The sequence below is a fragment of the Vicugna pacos genome, chromosome 6 (assembly GCF_048564905.1).
Source record: "Vicugna pacos chromosome 6, VicPac4, whole genome shotgun sequence".
Classification (NCBI taxonomy): domain Eukaryota; kingdom Metazoa; phylum Chordata; class Mammalia; order Artiodactyla; family Camelidae; genus Vicugna; species Vicugna pacos.
This window is the reverse complement of record NC_132992.1, coordinates 76422324-76444257: the sequence shown is the minus strand read 5'-3', so window position 1 is coordinate 76444257 and position 21934 is coordinate 76422324. Positions and strand designations below refer to the sequence as shown.

Here is a 21934-nt window from a genome sequence, read left to right as displayed (position 1 = left end):
CCATTTACAACCAAGATACAATGTTACACTTAAGTGATTTGTAGTCAATGATTTATTTATTAATATAGATTTATTAGCCAACGTGCCAGTTTTTTCCCATCTTTACTTTTAACACATATGGTGGTAGCCCTAAGAGAAGCTCACAGATTACAAAAAGCAATACTTTAGGACTCAACACAATCATTTCAATCATTTCATAGGAAGGAAATTTATTTCATGTTGCAAGTGCAAGTTTTAGCAACAATCCTGTAGAGGTTACTTTTCTAGGACTGATTCCAAAGCATTATTTCAGCTACTCAAGATAAAGCATATTAATTATCAGGACATGATATTTCAAAATGGCACAGCTGAGAAACACATGTCAAAAGTAACACATTTGTTTAATTTCATTAGTTACAAGTGAACTGGTGGATAAGTCATGATTTTCGGTGTATATATCACTTCTACTCAGACATCCAGGTCTCAATAATAACCAGGAATAGGTATGGCTATTGAGAGATTCCAGGTGAGTTGGGGTCACCATATCACCCACTGGGCCTACTAACCCTGCTCCACAGACTTAAAACAACAAAAGCTTTTAATACACGGTTTGGTTTTAATTCATAGTGTGGTTCCTGAGCATTGAGAAGCAAATGCCGTCACTGCTTGGGATGAAATTAAGGGGCTACCTTGATAGATAACCTAGAGAGTAGATCTATAGGTAAAAATCGTGTTTTAAGTAAGGGAGGACTGTTGGGGAATAGAGATTTCATGTCCAGTGGTCAACAAGGCTGGAAAGAGCTGGCAGGTTCAGAGAGAAGATTGCTTTAGTATTGTACTGTGGGTCAGAAATGGCTAAGTAAAAGAAACCAATCCCTGAAGACAAGTTAAATGTTTTCTTGAATCTGCACAGAGAAGTAGTAATTCCAAATAACCAGCATTTGTAAAACCACCTTTTATTCTATTGTATAAATGCCAGTCTGTTTTTGGCCTGATAATCATAGCTCTGTAGATCTAGTAATTAGATGACTGACTAAGACCCAACTCAATATGGTCACTCAGTAGAATTTCTGGTTCAGACATCATAACCAAAAAATGAAATAAACAAAATTTCCTGGGTCATATGTCTAGGCTCCAAAGAGGAGATGGCAGCTCTATAAGACAGGAAAAACCGATTCTGCATCCTTATTGTTTTTCTTTCTCTTTGTCACGACAGTGTATTTTTTTTTTGGTAATATATATATTTTTATTGAAGTATAGTCAGTTTACAGTGTGGTGTCAGTTTCTGGTGACAACGTATGTTTTGAGGGAATGGGATATACCTTAGAGCTTTAAAACTGGAAGCGGCCATCAGGCTCCTTTATTTCTACAGACTTCTGAGGCCCACTAATTCACCCAAGGTCCAACAGTTAACCGGTGTCCAGCCTGCTTTACCAATCAGCAGGTGATCTAGTGCACCCTGCTCATAATTCCCACTTGTCGATATTCAGAAATACTTTCTAGAGTTCACGTCTTTAATACCAGAAGACTGGCCAAGAAGAGCAATTCGGCCTTTGCTCAGCCACAGCAGCTGAAATCTTGCCAGTTTTTCCAGGACAACACATAACAGTTGGATCACATCAGGTAGATTCTTGTGAAGAGATGATTAAGTTTCAGAGTCTGGAAAAAAACAACTCAAAGCTAAGCCTTTCCCTTCCTTCATGTCTCAGAATAGCTGTTCCTTGCACGATGTCATGTTTGACTTTCCAGTTGCAAGGAACTCAAACTCTCTTTGGATGCATGAGGGAACATGAAATTGGACTGAGCCAACGTGGGGCCCGTTTTATCTTTTGGTCACCAACCAAGTTAATAACATTTGCCATTTGCTGAATCTTTAGTATGAAATGCTATATAAAAGTGAGAAAGCTCAATGCCAACATGAGCTCAGTTGGTATTTATTAAGCATTTTACATGGTGTCATCTCTGCACTTAGCATCAAGCAAATCTTCTAGAGAGTATAGATTACTTTGATATCACCTGGGCTCAGACATGCTGATACGGCCTCTTCCTTCTTGGAGGTGATGATTAGATTAATGCTAGTCCCTCTTCAGAGACGAACTCTTGCCCCACAGAACATGACTTGCAGAAGGGTTAGGTCAGCTGTGTGCGGAGTGTGTCAGTGGTTGCGATGTATGTGTTCAGGAAACTAGCCTAAGTTCCCTACTGCTGTCAGCTTACAAAGCTGTTTGCTCATACCCTTTTGAGATTTGGTCCCGCTTATTTGGGGTTAGATGCGAGTTTTCAAGCAGTTCATAGTCATCCTGCATGTTGGGGAGATTTTGCCTCCTGTCCTGGGTTACCTTTTGGACCTGAATACCAGTGACGTTCTTTGGAGAAACTCTCTGACCCCGGTACACCTGAGCCTTGTGTTTACAGATGCCCAACTTGCTGAGCAGGATAAATACATCCCTCTGGAAGGCTTTGGTGAAAATGGCATAGAGGAATGGATTGGCACAGGAGTTAAGTGGGTAGAAGAGAACCAGCAGGATTTTGGAGTTGGTCACAGTGATGAGAGGCTTGTTCATAAGTGCTGACAGAGCATAGAATGAGATTGGGGCCATGCACATGAAGTCAGTGAAGATCAATACAGCCATCCTTTTGGCAATTTTGGTGTCTTTGTCTCCCGGGTTGTACTGGGGATTTCGGACTGTGATGTAGATCTTCACGTAACAGCAGCAGACGATGATAAAGGCAACTATGTTGAGCAACAAAACAAGGATAATATAGGCCAGGGCAAGCGGAGTCTCAGTGTCCATGGGCAGGCAGATGCTGACCTTCGCATAGCTGCTTATTCCCACCAAAGGGAACAGGGCAAGCAGGAAGCAGCAAACCCAGCCCCCAACCATGATGGCGCAGGCGTGCCTGAGGCGGATCTTCCGGTCCAGGCGCATGGCGAAGGTGATGGCATGCCAGCGCTCCAGGGTGATGACCGTCAGCGTATACACCGACAGCTCGCTGGCAAAGACGGTGAAGAAGCCAGCTGTGTTGCACCCAGGGCCTGTCTGCCAGTCAATGGCGTGGTTATAGTACTCAGACTGAGTGTAGAGGTCCACAGAGGCAATGAGGAGCAGATACATCCCCATGCAGAAGTCCGCGAAGGCCAAGTTGCACATGAGAAAGCGTGGGACAGTCAGTTTGTAGTGGCTGGTGAGGAGGATGACCAGGACAAAGACGTTGCCCAGGAGAGCCAGCAGACTAACAAACCACACTACGATTCTTAGGAACTTGTAGCCCATTATGTCTTCGCAGGGGTTGAACTCATCCGACTTGGGAGTGCACACCATGTCTTCGCTGTCCCCACACACGGTGTAGTCGTAATAGCTGTCAAAGGCCTGCAGGGTCTCCTCTTGGGGGTTTTTGAGCTCTTGGCCAAAACCGATGATCTCATCCTCTTGTTCTTCAAAGAAGACGTAATAATGAGAGTTGCTGTGGGTATCCTGGAACTTGGAGTTTTCCTTGTACCCAGCACTGCTGTCACCCAGATCCTCTTCATATTCTTGGTAGAAGGGACCATTTAAAGCATTCACAGACTTCCTCTGACGCAGGCTCCGAATAGTGCTCTCGTTACACATTAAAGACTCAAGGATTCTGCAAGGCAGCAGATACAAGTCACCACTTGCTGAAAATCTATTAATGGTCCCCACATCTCTTACCGCTTAGTATGATATACATAATTCTACAAGATTTTATATGATCTGGCCAGACCTGTCTCTCCCGCATCATTTCCTGTTTCTCCCCTCTCCAAGTGTGGTCCAGGGACACTGGCCCTTATCTCTCATCAGCAATCAGTTCAAGAATAGCAGTGATTAAAAAAAAAAAAAAAAGCATGGCTGCTGGAGCCAGTCTGCCTAGGTTAGGACCTGATTCTACCATTTGCCGGCTGTTTCACCTGGGGAAGGTCTATGGACATTGGTTCATTCATTTGTAAAATGGGATAGTGAGAGTAACTATTTCCTATAGGGTTGTTAAAGGATTAGATGAGCTTATTATTTTAAAACTCTTACAACAGCACCTGTTAGTGCCATGTGTATGTTAGTTATTGTTACCATTATTATTCCTATTCAGAGCTTTAGAACTCCATGCTCCCTTTGCCTAAAACACTCATGACTGCCTCTACTCATTACTCCGTTTTAAACACAAATGTTCTTTCCTGAGAAGAGCCTTCCTTCGTCTTCTTAAATTGTCTGACCCTTGTGTATGTTTCCCTCACAGCACTATCTGATATCTTCTTATTCCTTTGATGTTTCTTTTCTGACTTCCTCTACTAGGATGTAAACAAGATGCAAGAGGGCTCTTGTCTGTCCTGGTCCTTGTGGTGGTTAGGATGGTGCCAGACAAATGACTTATTGAACAAATGACTATCTGAACACTATCGTGCAGGCACGCTTATGGAAGAAAGCTTTCTTTCTTTTTTTTTCTAGCCCAACAGACTGACGTCAAATGGGATTCTTTAACTAGCTTCAGCTGCTGAGCAGATTCGTCTGTTGAGCTCTGGGTAAAATGCCTGACGGACTACCTGTCCCAGCCTGCTTGGAGATGAAGGAAAAATCTAGCCCCGGCCCTCGGGGTGCAGTTAAGCCTCCTGCCCATCCTGGCCCTTTCCTGCTCAGGAAAGGGTTGCGTGGTATCAGCAGAGCATCCCCACCCCCCACTCCTAGTTTTCTGCAGGTGTTATGCCCACACTGGCCTCTGCACAACTATTCAGCTTTCCCGTTTGCTTCTGCCTCCACAGCTAGATCCCAGCTTATTTCCAACTGCCAGTCTGAGTGCAGAAAACCACCCAGCAGATGATACGTAGAAACTGAGAGAAGGAGTAAGAGATAGATGAAGGTGCTGTTAAGAGAACAGGGGACTGCATGAGACATAAAGGGGGAAATAACACAGAGTAAAAGTGTAGGTGAAGACAAGATTCAGAGAAAGCACGGAGAGAAAAAGAAGGCCGTCCCTCTTTAGCAGCCTGATTATAAAATTACACATATTATAGCTAGTATTTATTGAGAGCTTAAATTCCAGGTCATTGTGATAGGTGTTTTTAACCCAGTTCCTCATTTACTCTTCTCAAAACCTCTATAGGTGGCAGCATTTATGATCTCCATGGACGAAGGCTCAGGGAGGTTAAGTGAGAGGTTAAGCTGGAATGACATAGCTGGGAAGTGGCAGAGCTGGGGCACAAACCCCAGTGCGTGCCTTGTTCCTGAATTGGTCCTCATAGTTGTGGCACCAAATACGTGTTGTGTCTGGAGGCCAGAAATCACATCTGTGTAATCTCTAGAAGGTTCTGCATGACCTGGTCATTCCTGTGTCTCCTACGTCATCACCCAATCTCCTCCCCTCCTCTGCTGCGATTCAGTGACTCTGGCCTTATTCTTCTCAGCAGCCTCCTGGCCTATAGAGTCATTGTGTCCCATGGATTTCATGTTTCTGTCAGATGCTTCCAAATTCTTCTCCACGTGGTTTTCAAACCATAAAGCTTCTTCCCCAAACCTAGAAATTAATTCAATTTCCACCAAGGCCTTTTGTCACTTATTCCAGATACTGTCACTTACCCTCTGATTTTCTTCTGATTCTTAAAAGCACAGCAGTGGCTCGGATAAGAAAGGTCAGCCCGTGTGAGGTGAAGGAAACTCAAGGAAAGAGGAAGTTTCTTCAGAGTCCAAGTGTTTCTGGCTATCAGTTCCTTCAGGTGTTCCAGGCCTTTGGATGGCAGGGCAGTAATGCTGGTGTAAGAGATGTCTCTGGGAGGGAGAGAACAGAGTAATTCAGAGAGAGCTGAGCAGCCAGGGCCTTCTAGTTCTTGGCCAGAAGGTCAAACAGGGCTGAGATTCATGGGGAGACAGCACGATTCCTTCTGCTCAGAGTAAATATGTGCTCTTGAGTTTTTTACGTACAGCCACTGGTCTAAGGAGGGAGATTTTGCTTCTAATTTGATACGCTGCAAGGGGCTCCCATTTTTATTGCTTGGAATGCCAGTATCTATCAATACAAGTAATAGTTCAGTATAACCCATTGCAATACATGCAAACTCCTGGAATCAGAGACGGATGTCAATTTTACTCTGGAAAACTACACCATACAATTATTGACGGGTCTCAAGAGGTAAGAGAAATAAATTTGAATAGGCTCAAAGTGACATAAATTTCTCTCAGTCTCTCGGGACTGGGGTTTTAGGATTGATGAACTGCTCATTGATATGGATCAATACCAGTAATGTGAAAATCTTCTCCTAAGGATGCCAAACTTGGGAGTCATAACCAGTTACACGGTGGATTCATGACTCAGAACAGTCTTGCCACAAATTCTTTAGAAGGCTGTAAGTGTATTCCTGGAAAGAAAACTCCCATATCTACACTAACAATCTGAAATGAGATTCAAGTCACTTCTGAAAACAATGTGTGTTGGGGTGAGGCTGGGGACAGTGTAGATATTAGCGTTAGTTACTAAAGCAGAATTAACTCATGGCTTTTAATGTGACATTCTGTGTTCTTTTTTCAGTCCCACAGAGTCCAGGTTACGTATCTTGCTCACCATTTTTATTTGCATTGAATAATAGTTTGAATAGGACTACAGATATTTAACCTAAAATCTCTTATTTTATATTTTATCAATTAAAATATTAAATATTTAATTACATATTCCTTATTTTTATAACCATATTTTTAATATTTCATGTAATTGGTAGTGACTGATTAGCAAATGAATTCCAATATTTAAACTTCTCCTCCATATCATTGTAATTACACTTAGCTGAGATTTATATTCTCAGGGTTCAAGGCTGCAAGAAGTTGCTACTTGATTTTTATAAACATGAAGCTTGAGTATTTTTTTAAATTAAAGTATAGTTGATTTACAATGTTGTGTTAATTTCTGGTGTACAGCATAGTGACTTTAATACATATACATATATATATATTCCTTTTCATATTCTTTTCTATTAAAGGTCATTACAAGGTATTAAATATAGTTCCCTTATAGTTAAAATATAGTTAAATTTTTCAATTTTGTTTTTAGAGTGAGAAGACTATGGAGAGTAGCCATCAGCGGTTAAGGGACCTGAATTCATTCATGAATACAGCCATATGGATGGAAGCCCTCAAGCTGGAGGCCTCCGTCGTTCTTACTGACTCTGGCACGTTCCACAAAGAGTTCATCAAGCACTGGGCACTGGGCTTCATGAGAATTTGTCTCTAGCAAGTATTTACTCACAAAGCAGACCGCAGCTGAGCTGTGCTTGGCAGATAGTTTGGAGTCTAATCGTCTAGGTCATGGGAACCATCTCCAGTTAAGTGTCTAATGAAAGTAACAGGACCTGAATTGGAGAGGGTACGTCCTGCAGGGTTATGTACCGGGCAAGAATATCACCAAACTTTAATGATGCCAGGAAAAAAAAGACGAGCCAGCTGATATTTGATGTCACAGGAAGAACAAATTGCTCTTCAGAAGCAATTATGTGCTCTAGAATCACCAAATACTTGAACATCAAACACTGAAATTTCCTTTTTTTGTGAGATATTTTGTTATTATTATTTACAACTAACATTTGATGAATTAAGTTGCAAATTAAATAAATACTAATCAGCTTGCCAATGTTTCAGCAGCAATTGCATGTCTCTTCTCTGTTTGCTTGTAACAAATGTGGGCTTTTCCAAAGGTCAATATGTAGAAGCTGATCCATTATAAATGTATAGTCACATCTGTAAATAGGTAGATGGAATACGTCTAAGAGCAGAAAGATTAATCTACTGCTTAAAAGGCAGTTTAATTAATTTATTAATACTGAATTGAAAATAACAAAGGCCTAAAGGCTATAAGTTCAAGACACTGAGTTTGTCTAACTGTTTGTTTAAAACAATTTAAAACCAGGATATACATTTATTCGATGAGTATTGACTGATTGTTTCCTGTGTCTCAGGTACAGTTACTGCTGGGGCTATAGCAGTAGACGACACGTGCAGAAATTCCTGCTCTTCTCATGCTTACATTCTAGTGGGGAGAGAGGGACAATTACAATGAAAAAGCAAAACACATAGTATATTAGATGATGCTGACAAGTACCATGGGGAAGAGTAACACAGAATGGGGGAGAAGAAGAGCCCAGAGGCAGGGCCACAATTAGAGACAGGGGAAGGTGTCAGGGAAGGCCTCATTGAGGAGACAATTGAGCGAAGGTCTGCAGGAGGTGAGAGAGCCCCGTTTATATCTGGGGAAGAGCATTCCAGGCAGAGAGACCAGTCATTGCAAAGGCCCTGAGGTGAGGGTGGACCTGGTATGTTTAAACAAGCAAGGAGGCCAGTGTGGCTGGAGTTGAGACAATAGGGAGTGGGTAGGAAATGTGGGAGAAGAACTCAGAGAGGTCCTGGGGAGACAGATCACATGTGGCTGGAGTTCTTTGTCTTTTCATCAGAATGAGATCAGAAGCCTTCAGAAGAATGGTATAAACTGAGTTATTTTAAAAGGATCAATCTGACTACTGCTTTGGAAGTAAACCAAAGGGAGCAAGGTGTGCTAACATGGAGACCAACAAGAGAGAGGACGGTGCCTTGGACCACAGTGGTAGCAGTGGAGGTGCTGAGAATGGTGGGAGTTTGTATAGATTTAAAAGGTAGAACCAATGGTATTTTCTGATGGATAGGATACAGGGTATGAGAGAAAGGGGGGTCAAGAATGACTCCGTGACTTATGGCCTGCAGCTAGAAGAATGGAGTTGCATTTCTTGAGATGGGGAAGGCTGCAGGTGAAGCAGGTTTGGAGGGAATGATCAGGAGTCCAGTTTTGGACAGGTCAAGTTTGAGATGTCAATTAGACATCCAGGTGGCTGTGTCAAGTAGACAGTGTGTTACAAGTCTGGAATTTGAGAGAGTTGTCTGGTTTGGAGATTTCTATTTAGGTATATCACAGGCATTAGGCAAAGCCATATGAGTAGATGAGATCACCAAGGACATGGAGGAAGATAGAGATAGAAAGAAGATTGAAGGTGGAGCCCCAGGGCACTCCAACAACAAGAGATTAGGAAAGAAGAGGAAGAACCAGAAAAGGAGACTGGGAAGGGCAATCAGATATGCAGAGAAAAACCAGAGATAAAGTCATCAACAGAGTCAAATGCTTCTGAGACACGAACTAAGAATTGGCCGCTTGATTTAGCAACTGTGGAAGTCACTGATGACCTTGAAAAGAGCAGTTTTGGTGGCAAGAATTTAACAGAGATTAGGGGAGCGAAATTAGAATTCTAGCCAACTCTTTTCTGATGTCTTCCTGCAAAAGGACACAGAAGTAGATAGGGAGTTGAAGGGATATTTTTAAATTATAAGCATTTCAATATATAGCCCTGGAGAATGTCACTCTAAGTGAAGTAAGCCAAAAAGAGAAAGAAAAATACCATATGATATCACTCATATGTGGAATCTAAAAAAATTTAAAAAAAAAAACCAGAGAGACAAGTGAATTTATATATAAAACAGAAACAGACTCACAGACATAGAATACAGACTTGTGGCTGCCGGGGAGGGGGGTGGTGGGAAAGGATAAACTGGGAGTTTGAGATTTGCAGATACTGACTGGTATATATAAAATAGATAAACAAGTTTATACTGTATAGAACAGGGAAATATATTCAACATCTTGTAGTAGCTCATGCTGAAAAAGAATATGAAAATGAATATATGTATATTCATGTATGGCTGAGAATTGTGCTGTATACCAGAAATTGACACAACATTGTAAACTGACTATAACTCAATAAAAAATGCATGTTTAAATGTAAACTGTTTTATATTACATACATCACATTCTTCATTACATTTTTTATATCTCATGAATAATGTTGATGACATGTCCAAATGATATTGGGTCAGATAATATATATTATTAAATTAAAAACAGATACATAGCCCTAAAAGATAAAGAATCTTTTTAAGATAAAAGAACACCTAAAAATAATAATAACTCTTTAAAGTCAACAAATATTCAATCAGTGTTCCAAGAGAGGCTGGATCCAAACAGAACTGAGTATTGCAGCTGATTGCTATGTCTCTTAGGTATCTTTTAACCTATAGGCTAAAGCAATATTGTTTACAGTTGGGGGAAACTATAGCATGTTTGAATGTTGATGGAGGATAATCCAATAAAGAGGAAAATATAGATGCTATGGGACAGAAGGAAGAGGGCTGCTAATGCCTTAAAAAGTGACTTAAAATGCAGGAGAGATGACAGAGAATGTGGACATAGATACAGGAGGATGAGTAGATGTGGTGATGGGAGCATGAGGAATTCTCTTCTGATTGATTTTATTCTAAATGAAATGGAAGTCAAGATGATCAACTGGGCGTGAAAATGAGAGAGAAGGACTAGAGAACTGAGAAGAGGGGAGGAGGCGTGACATGTTCATTCAGGGGAGTGGGAGAGTGGCTAGGTAAATGGGGTGCTTTTGCTACAGCACCTAGGACCCACTTGGAGTGAATGACTTAAAGTGAAACAATGTCATGCCCACCTGTTGAAAGTCCGGGCCCACATCGATGGGTAATTAGATTTCACCAAGGTAGGGTTTTCCCAGGCAAGGATGATAAGAGAGTGGGGCAAGGTAGTTAGTTGACTGTGTATACAAGTCAGTGCTTATAATGATGGATCATGGAATTTAAGCTTCACAAGGAAGAAATGAAGATACAGGAGAGGTGAAAGCCAGTGAAATATTATCAATGGATTGTAGCTCCTAAACGGATCAAAGAATTAAAGGAATGAATGTATTAGAAGAAAACAGATGGAAAGACAGCAGGATGTTTGAGAATGAGATTATGAAAGGTTTGTAGTCATTAGTAATGACATTGGTAAGACATGGAAGTGAAGTCTAGAGGTCAAGCAGAGGGCACATTTATTGGAGGAGTGGAAGTCAGAGGCCAAGGTATAGGAAAGAAGATCCACATGGACATTGAAATCACCAGAAATTACAGAGCAGCAGTGTTAGAGAAGTAACAGTGAGTCAGGAGCTGAAATCTTCAAGAAATGAGACAGAATGACTTTGGAGTTCATAGATAACAAGAAAGATGTTTGGGCATTAATATCTGAGGGCATGAGAGTCAAAGTTGGGGAAAGGCTTTACGGAGGATGAGGGATGATGGTCCAAAAGCAACGATGAAGAGGCAGGAAGACATCTACCTCAATTTAATTTTATTTAAGTTGTTAGCATGTTTTAAGATTAATTATGCTACTTTAAAATCCCTTAAAGCTGTCAGTGCCCACAAATAACTGTCTTTCATTTTTTCAAATGAGGATTGACTTGCAACATAAACTTGTAGGTTGTTCACACATAGTACTTAGTTACTATGCTTGCTGATTTCCAGAGAACCCATAAAAAAAGAGATGTTTTTACTGTAACTTTAATGCTAAGACAAACAACTGAGGAACAGAAATGTAAAATGATTCTTGCCTCATCTATTGCTTTGGCTTGAAATTACTCATCATTCATCAAATATTCGATGAGCCACTGCTATGTGCGAGGCATGGTATCAGGCACTGGGGTTACAACTGTGGGGAAAGATAGACAAAAATCCCTTGTACTGAATTTGTATACTAATGGCGGGAGAAAGACATTTACGAGTCAGTAAATGTCTAAGATGTCTAGAATTTCAGAGGGTAATAAGCATTGCAGAGGAAAATAAAGCAGGAAGTGGGATGAAGAGTGATGGGCAGCTTCTGATTTAAATAGGGAATTCAGGGAAGATTTAAGTGAGAAGCCTACAATTAAGCAAAAACTTGGAGGTGAAGGGGCAAGCCCCATAGATACCTGGGGAAGGAGCACCCTAGGCAGAGGAAACAGCTAGCGCATGACCCGTGAGGTGACAGCATGCCTGGGGGACCTGTTCAGTGTGGCTGGAGTGAGGAAGGCGGAAGGATGTAGGAGGTGGGCCAGAGATAACGAGTCAAGGCTGGCGGACAAACAGCATAGATCTTTGAAGGCCTTTGTGAGGACTTCGGCTTTTTTCAGACTAAGATGATCAAGAACTGGAGGGGTTTAAGGAGAAATTTAAGAAAATGATCAAGCAATGTTGGAGAATTACAACCGGGGCGAGAATAATCTTATGTGAAAGGGGTTGACCTGATGTGCTAGGAAGAGGCAGTGTTTCTGAGTTAGTTTTGGGTTTGCATCGTAACGTCACCACTTATGGCCACGTGACCTTGGGGACTTACCTGACAGCTCTGCACCTCAGTTTTCTCATTTATTAAGTAGGGATAATGACACATACTATTGAATAGTTCGAAAGACTCAAGGTGATAAACTCTCTGTAAAGAACCTAGCACATCGCTGAGCCTCAAAAATGGCTCCTACTATTAATAAGAAAATGCCTGTCTAAAGATTCAGATGATCATAAATTACCAATCTTTTCTTGAAGTCTCTGTGTACAAACAAAATTGCCTTGTAACTCAGACATCACTGTTATCCTCTTTTTCTCCCTCTTGAGGTAGCATAATTACATTTCATTTCAGCCTATAGCTTCCATGACCTATGAAATCTCCTGGAGTTTGCTGTCTCAGCAAAATGGATTGTAAATGATAAGCTACCTGTATACTGTAATTCAGTAAAGTCAGAGCTCTTCCTCACAATAACGAGAGGAACTTTAGTGCCAATAGGCAGATGGTGAAACACAAATTTATCCTTCTCCTTCGTGTTGAGTCCTCTCCCCCTACCCCCAGCACACATACAAAATGACCATCACCATAGTGGCATAGGATCAGCCTCAGTGCCACCTGTGAGAAATGAGAAGTCCACTTTCTTTTAGAGTTTTTGCTTCCTTTAGGCTCAGAAGCAGAACATAATTAACAAAGTAGATTTCAGAAACTTGGCAGAGATAGTGTGTCAGCAGGAAAACCCTTAACTGCCTTATTTCCTTCCACCTGCTCCAAGAGTAAAAATCCCAGAAGACTCAGCCGTATTTACTTGGGAAGAATTGAGTGCCTAACTGTACACTGTAAACTGCTTCTTGATTTACATTTGTGAGTTATTTATTGAAAAAAATCAATCCCAGGTTGATTCACCCCTTCTATCAGCCTGTCGCCAGCATCTTTTAGCTAATTATAAAATCGTTGAGTAAAACGCGCTACACAACAGAGTACACGTGATTTTTGCCTCATCTCTCTGGGCCTAAGCAATCTCATTTCTCTTCTTTTATCACACAAATAATTGAAACTTAATGTGGGTCAAATCACCAGAAATTATAAGAGGAGTGGTGTGGAGAGATTAGATTCCTTTGGGGTTGATAGTATACAATAAAATAATTTATGTAAAAATGTTTAGCACTGAGACCAGTAGGCACTCACTAAAAGGTAGATTTATTTACACTTCAAGTTGCAAAGAAAAAAATGTGCTCCAACTTGCTTTTTATTCTGAAGATCCATTACTGTTGAGGGCTCTTGGCTGAGGAGCAATGATTTGTTGATAAAACAGTTCAGAACTTACTTGGTTTAGATTTTTTTTTTCTAATTTTTTTCTAAAATTTCTAGTGTTGTTTTCTTGGAATTCAGACTCAGCAAAAACTCTCTTATGTTCTATCAGTTTTGGTCAAAGCAAAAAGCCCTTAACCAATTAACTTTGGCAAAATCGAGTTACAAAAAAAAAGTTAATGGAATTGTGAATTATTCTGTCTTAGAGTTGCAATCATCCTAATTTACATTTTGGCTTGGCATGGATTGAAAAAAACCTGTATTCAGACTGAGTCCCCTGATGTGAAATGCGTGATCGTTTGAGGCCAATGCTCTAGGACAGTGGTGGCTTTGGGCTTTGGAGAACTTCTTCATTTAAAGTAAAAATGTTTTGAGGATGATAGCTGCTGAGCTTTTAGCCAATTGAAGAAACCCAAAGGTTTGCACGACTTTAAGGATCTTTGCATTAACTCCATCACCCCTCTCCTACCAGAGCCATCCCGCTACTTGGGAAATGTTCTGAAAATTCTCAATAGCTGTCAAAAGTAACCTTATCATTGGAGATTGTTGTGACTTGAAATATCAACCTTTTTCTCTCATCTCAATGGCTAGGTAGTAAGAGATGCTACTGGTCAATAAATCTGGATTTGAGGGGAACCAAGTATCCTGAGTTGTTGACCTAACTCCTCAGGTCTGAAGATTCCTGGGGCTGAAGTAGACTATCCTTTTGTTTTTAGCAAGAAGCCAGCACGCACACATCTCTGGAAAGGTAATCGTCAGCTCTTTCTCTTTAAATTCTTCTCTGACCTTCCTTGCAGCTCTCAGTGACTCCACAAAACGGTCACAGACCCTGTCCTTTGCTGTGCCTCTGGAGACAAGGGTGTGTGACCGGATGATCTACCCGGCTCCGTGGGCACGCGTCTGTCCGTGCCCCAGCCAGGCACGGCGAGAGGTCTGTTTGTCTCTGCAGCTCATTTCACAGCCTGAGAGTGGAGCAGCCTAACAGACGAACCTCCTCCAGTTTTCCACCCCTAGGAGGTTCCCTTCCTCTCCAAGAGAGCTGCTCCAAAGGCTCTGCTGGCAGGCACAGAAAGGAGGACGAGGAACGCTAGGCTCAGTGTCCCTCCCTCTGAGGGAGGTCCAGTGCCTGCCGAACAGCCAGGTAGAGATGAGTGGTCCGGGTGCAGCGGCTGGGACAGAGCTACCCAGGGCTGATATAGTCGGGGCCCAGAATGGGCAGAGGCCAAGGAGAGAAGGTGTGGAGGTGAGTGGAAGAGGGCCACACACCGTAATGGATTATGCAGCTATTACTCACATCTCCATGGTAACACTTCAGTGGGTCACCCTTCCCTGCTAAGTCAGGTGTTGTTCCCCACAATATGATTCCAACACAACACACTTCAGACACTATCCTTTGGCCCAAATTACGTTTTTTGGGTTTGTTGTTGTTGCTCTTAGAATATATCCCATATTTTCCTGTAGACTTGCGTTTGTTCTTTCTCTTGTAACTCTTGTCTGTTGCCATTCTAGCCCTCATCTGGAGCCCGTCCCAAATTCCACATCCTTTAGTGAGGCCTTTGCTGGTCACCCTAACCCGCAATGGTATCTTGATTCTCTAAATACTTCTTATGGCTCTTTTTATGTTAAACTTTGAGTTACTTATTCACATTTCTCCTGAATTTCATTGTAATCTCTTTCAGAGTAGAGGCTGGATCTTATTCTTACAATTGGCCTTGGAGTTCAGTAGGTGCTCAGTAAAAATGTCTGCAGAATAAGGGAGTAGATGAACACCCTGTGTGCGTGTGTTTCAGATTAGCTATTTCTCCCTAGAAAGCAAAAAAGGAAACACTAGGGGTAACAGAGGACTGGTAGTTAGGATGAAAAAATTGACTTTATTCAGGCCAAAAATTTTGCCCAGGACCACAACTCAAAAATAAAATGGCAAATATTCTAATTTTAAAAATCGGTAAAATATTTGAACAGACCCTTGACAAAGGAAAAATGTAAAAATAGCCAACAAGTACACGAAAAGCTCAACATCATTAATAATCAGGGACGCACAAAGTAAAACCGCACTGAGGTATCACTTGACACCCAGTCGCATGGCTGGAATAAAAAAGATGGATGATACAGTGGCTTGGCCGGTATAAAACTCTCCTCCTTCACGGGTGCGAATAGAAAATGGAACAATCATTTTGGAAATTAGTTTGACAGTATTTCCTATAAAGTTAAATATACATCCATCCTGTGACCTGACAATTTCCCTCCTAGATTTTCACACTAGAAAAATAAAAATGATATGTGGTTGTCTATGGGTGGGTAGGGCATGAGAGAACTTTCTGGGTGATGAAAATGTTCTAAGTCTTGACTGAGGTAGGGTAACACAGTTTTGCCAAAAGTTATCAAACTGTACACGTTAACACTGCGCATGTTATTGTATGTAAATTACACCTCAATAAAAAAAAATAATTTTGCCCAGAGGCAAACGTAGAAACTCATGTATTCAACACGCATGTGGACTTCTGGCATGCCAGAAAGAACCCTGCCACAAGTTTCCAGCCATGTATTAGTCTGACCTTAGTGAAGAACATTAAGAGTCAAAAGAAATCCATAAAAGACTTCTTTTTTCTGTAAACCAAGATGGCAGTGCTATGACTCTGAGATTTTCAAACGATTAATCTGATCAGCAAATGGCAACAATAGTTTATTTTTGGAATTTGTTTTTGTTGATACATGTCTAATGCAAACTCAAGGGTATTATCACAGAGATTTCCTCTTCTTAGGAGTTACTTATAATAGTAAGTGGGACTATCATAGTACAGACATTATCAACAGTAAGTTAAATGTTTATTAGAGCCAGTTACATAATTTAGACCTTAGAGAACTCTGGTTATTATGGAAGGCATTACATTTCAGTGTGTTCTTTCCTTTGGGATTATAAACACCAGGAGCTTCACTTTCAAAATAAGATGAAAAGAAAACAAGATGGTAAAAAGTGAAAAGTATAAAAATAGAAAATAAGATTGCATACCTTGTTTAAAAAATCGGTAAGTAAAAGCTGTTATGAAGCTAAATTAAAAAGGCTTTTAAAAAATTAGTAAAGATTGGAGACAAGATCTCATTTTAGATGTTGCACTTGTTTTAAATTAGATTCTTTTTTGAGAAATGACCTTGAAAAAGGGTGGTAAACTAAGTGGGCAAGTTTGACTGTTTTTGTTGACTGTTAGAGATAATTGTATTCATTCACAAATATCTTTATGAATGTATCTATCCATCTATCTATCTACCTACCTATCTGTCTATGTATCTATGTATGTATGTATGTATGTATCTATCTATCTACACACACACACACATATATATATTTCAGTTCTCTTCTCTTTAGATGAAGTTTAGGATTTTCCAAGTTAGGCTTTTTGTTTTTTAACTTTTTTTATTGAGTTATAGTCATTTTACAATGTTGTGTCAAATTCCAGTGTAGAGCACAATTTTTCAGTTATACATGAGCATTTTTTTTCCACTGTGAGCTACCACAAGAGCTTGTATATATTTCCCTGTGCTATACAGTATAATCTTGGCTTTTACAAATCACAGCCAAATCATGGCTATATAATATTCAGTTGCAATTTATCAAACATTTATTGAGTACTTGCTGTCTTCTCTTTTGAAGTAGGGGGTGGATTACAAAAAATATAAGACAGTCTATTTCCTACAGGATCTTAAAATCTAGTTATGGGGAAAAGATATGGGGGAAATAAAGTGATGAACATTTTGACAAAAGTTCAAGACAAGAATTGAAGAGATGTCTCAAGGCCATGCATGATTAGTTAACAGATGCATTTTAAGACAGATACTTGGAATTTGAGGACTGGAACTGTACTGTGATTTGTTTGACTTTCCTCCTACTGGCCCGTCATTTGTCCTCTCTTCCTATGCTTTGTGGCATTCTCTTTAAATTTAATTTAAATTTTTATTAAAATAATGTGTGGACCTATTTTATAAAGCAAATTATACTAGAAGCTTAACACACACAGCAGACCTCTGTGCAGCCCTTCCCTGCATTCTGCTTTCTGATGTCCCAGAAGCAACTGCTTTCAACTTCTGGTATTCTTTGCATAGTTGAAAATATTTCTTGATTTATTTATTGTTTTTGATTCATCCACTGGCTCTCTACTCTGGAAGATGAGAATTTAGCTCTCTTCTATGACCTCGCACATACATCCCCCTGATCCCTCTATTTTCCTGAACTAATTTTAAGGACGTATTTGATTAAACCCACATCTAGTATTCTGGTTATTAAAAGTCTGCATAGTGTGATTTCATTTTATTTCTTTTGTAACTTTTTTTTTGTTTCTGTATGAGATGTCTGTTTCTCTGTTTTTATTTACATAATTTGGTTTGAAGAACCTCTTGCTGAGTCTTGTCACATGCTCTGAAGTTCTTAACATATCTCTGAGCGCTCAGTTTTTCATACAGTCAATTCTGTCAGACAATCTATCAATCCCTCTTTGTAGAATCTTTTCTTGGAAACTTTCTTCAGCCCTGATTAGACATCTTGGTCTCAAGATTCCCAGTTGCTCCCTTTTTGGTCATCCTAGGAAATCCATTTCCCACTTTTCTGTGTTGATCACTGTTTCTGAATTCCTCATTTCCTATTAGTCTATGGGAAATCAAATTTTTGAGACCTTCATGTCTGAAAATGTCTTTATTTTACCTTCACCTTTGATAGACAGTTTGGAAATCACTTTCCCTCAAACTTTGAAGGGTGTACTCTATCATCTTCTATCTTTCGTTGCTACTGCTAAGACTGATGGATGGCATTCTGCTTCTCCAGCCTTCACAAGTAATAGGATTTTTCTCTTAGAAGCTTCTAGTATATTCTTTTTATCATAGCACTGTCATATTTTATGACATACCTCCATGAGCCTTTTTTCATTCATATGGGTTCTTTATGGGCATTTTTATTCTGAAAACTCATTTCCTTCATTTATGGAACTCTTTCTCAGCAATTTTTTTTTAAATTGAAATAGAGTTCAAGTACAATATTAGGTTATTTTTAGGTGTACAGCACAAAGATTCAACATTAAAATGCATTACAAAATGATCACCACCTGTCTCCACAGAAAGTTATTAAAAGAGAATTGTCCATATTCCTTATGCTGTATATTACATATCCGTGATTTATTTATAACTGGAAGGTTGTGCCACTTAATTTCCTTCACCTGCTTCCACCACCCTCTCCTTCTTTTTCCTCTGTATCTGTGAGTCTGTTTTCATTTTGTTTGTGTTTTAGATTCCACATGTAAGTAAGATCATACAGTATTTGTCTTTCTCTGTCTGACTTATTTCATTCAGCATAATACTCTAGATCCATTAATTTTGTCCCAAATGACAAGAATTCATTCTTTTTTTGTGGCTAATACTTCATTGTGTGTGTGTGTGTATATATATATATGTGTGTGTGTGTGTGTGTGTATGTGTGTGTATATATATATATATATACCACATCTTCTTTATCCATTCGTCTGTTGATGGACACTTAGGTTGCTTCCATACCTTGGCTATTGTAAATAATGCTGCAGTGGACATAGGAGTGCATGTATCTTTTCAAATTAGTGTTTTCATTTTCTTCAGGTAAATACCCATACGTGACTTTGCTATAACAGCCATCTTGCTCCTCCTCAAACATGCCAGGTGTGTCTTCACCTGGGGGTCTTTGCACTTGTCTAGAATGATCTTCCTTCATATAGTCACATGACTTGCTCCTTTATGACCATCAGATCTTTTCCCAGTTGTCACCTTCTCAATGAGGCTTTCCCTGACCACCCTTCAAAGTGGTGACCCTCCCCTATTAAAGCTCCTAATGAAGTGTTCTGGGCTTAGTGAGTGCTCAGTAGATGTTTACTGTACATTTTCAAAGGCTGACTAGGACGTTTCATCACATGGATGGGAATGGGTAGGAATGAAAGGGAGAGTTAGGGGAAATTCCAGGCAGATGAGATGACTAAATAAGAACTAAGTTCTGAAACCAGAAATTTAGAAATTATTCATATTCTTATAATATTTGAGAATAAATGATTTAACCAAAGGAGAAGATACAGGGGAGAAAGATCCAGAGCCCAGGACTGAACCCTACTGAAATATTGGGGCAATGAGCTCTAGGGGGAGAAATCGAGAGGGAGTGATCAGAGAGGTTAGGAAGGAAAAGAATAATGACGTGTGAAGAGTCAGGAAGAAGCGAAGGTAATGATAACGTTTACCGCATATTAAGCATGTAGGAAATGCTTTGGATTTACCTTCTTACCTCAGATTCACTGCTTTTAGTTATCTTGTTTTGACAAATAAGAAAACTGAGACTTGCATCTCACAATTAGTGATGGACTCAGGAATCAACTCCAGGTCTAGCCCCTAATCTAATTCACGATTCACAACCTGGCATGCCTCTCGGAAGCAGAAATGGCGTTTTCAAGCAGTTGCACATCTGCTCTTAACCTGGTTAGAGAGCCTTGTAAAAACAAAATCTTACCAAAACTTTCAAAACAACTTTGAAGTGGCACGAACAAACAGGTAGTTTAATTTACCACTTCCAAAGAATGAGAAATGGACACCCTCCCTTAAGGACAACATACTAAAATATCTTTAAAATGTGGCTGTTATTTAAATGCCATAGCGTTTACAGAAGTGTGATTCAAATATTTATTGTATAATGTATTATTTCACAAACATTTCAGAGCTAGTACTGTCTTTCAGGCACTGTAATATGAACAAAAACTGTGGAAAGGAAACAAACATAGCCCCTGCCTTTTGGGAACTCCTGCAGAGACAGAAACATGCTACTGGTGCTGTGAGATGCATATAGAGAGGTGATGGAGTTTAGAGGAAGAAATGGCCATCCTTCCCTAAGGAGAATTAGGGCCAAGAATGACTTCACAGAGACCTTCACTGGCATGTCAAACGGTAGTTAGTGGTGCTTACCAGACAGAGAAGGTAGCGGTAGAGTTTTCAAAGCAGCAGGAAAAGCAAGAGTTTAGCCATATAAGTAGGTTGGAGCAACAGGGGAGCTAAGTTTCACTACGGACGGATGATTGTTCAGGGATGTATGGTGATGTGAGAGATGAAGCTACAGAGCGTAGCAGGGCTTTGTGTGCCACACCAAGGTCTGTATCCCGAGGGGAATAGGAGACCACCATTGGCTTCTTAAGACCCTATTTGCATTTGAACACCAAACAGGAGAGTGGAATTTGAGAGGGTTAAAGATTGAAGGCAAGGGGAGGCTTGGAGACTCCAGTCATTTAGAGCAGTACTACTCAACGTGTGGTAAAATTGGCTGTTTCTTATGTATGAGTCTTTGATAAAGTAAGAGGATTGTACTGGAATGTTGGCCAACTACGTCACTAAGCACACTGTTTAGTTTGGGCAACTCTGCTCTTATGGGAAGACTTTGTCTGTGAAGGAAGTCTCTCCTTTGTTGTACATTCTGGGCCAGCCACTCACCTTACAGTGGACCCACATTTCGAGCGTTTCTGGTCTACACTATTGGTCTTCAAATTCTTTCAGTGTCATGTATTCATAAGTAAAAAACGTTTAAGTGTGTACTTTAACGGATGTAAATTTACCAGCTCTATATACACATTAACTGTAAATAACATGTTATATACATTATAAAACACACTAAACATATATTTTAAAGGATAATATAAAAAACCAATAAGTAATAATTTTTAAAAAGCATCACCAAAGTGAAATCAGTGTTATTGAATATACTACACTAATTATGAAAATTGTTGTTTAACCCTTTCTAATTCAGCTATTCAGAGATCTGCTTCTTCTGGGTCAGTTTATTTTGATTTTGGTTTAAATGGCTATCAGTCAAAACAGTTACTTCACAAGTGGAACAGGGCAGGCTTGGATGTACTTACTAAATTAAGATACTCATCTTTCAATCCAATTCAGTAATTAAATGCATGTTTTTATTGAAATTCATTTTATCAGATGTCAATGAGTTGTTTTTTGCAAACTAATGTGAAGGTGTTTCATTTTTATATTTTATACACATGGATTTTAAACCCATTGTAACTTTTAATTTGGAAGATTTTAAAACAGGTTAAAAATTCAATTTTTGATTTTAACAAAACAGAATTTTTATAAGTAATATTCATTATTTTCACCAAGAAAATTATATAATATGGAAATATTTCCAAATTCCTATTTCTAAAGGTCTTTCCAAAGCACAAATTTCTGTAGAAAAGCAACAACTTTCCTCATTCATTGGCGAAATATCACCTTTATCTTAAAGGGACAATTAAAGATACCTTAAAAAAAATCTTCCAGGTTAAAAAAAAATCACACAAAAAGTCAAAACATTTTATTTCACTTGTCTTTTTGTAAAAAGAAAACTACATAATACTTTTTAGTACTTTGTCATGAGTTAACAAATGAACCCACATGTAGTACAGTAGATTTTCAGGGTCACTCAGCCCTTTTATACAGACCCTGTGCATTAAGACAA

The 21934-nt window shown here is 39.7% G+C and overlaps 1 protein-coding gene across 2 annotated transcripts in view; it reads right to left on the bottom strand.

Annotated features, from left to right (window-relative positions):
* Positions 1-274: 274 nt before the first annotated feature.
* TSHR (thyroid stimulating hormone receptor) overlaps positions 275-21934 on the bottom strand; it is a 127356-nt gene continuing 105696 nt past the window's right edge. For both annotated transcript variants that reach the window (XM_006206127.4, XM_072963538.1), the window contains 2 exons: positions 5565-5753; positions 275-3606 (listed from right to left, as the gene is read on the bottom strand). In XM_006206127.4, coding sequence (XP_006206189.1) covers positions 2193-3606; positions 5565-5753 — 1603 coding nt within the window. In that variant the 3' untranslated portion in view covers positions 275-2192. The remainder of the gene's footprint in view (positions 3607-5564; positions 5754-21934) is intronic.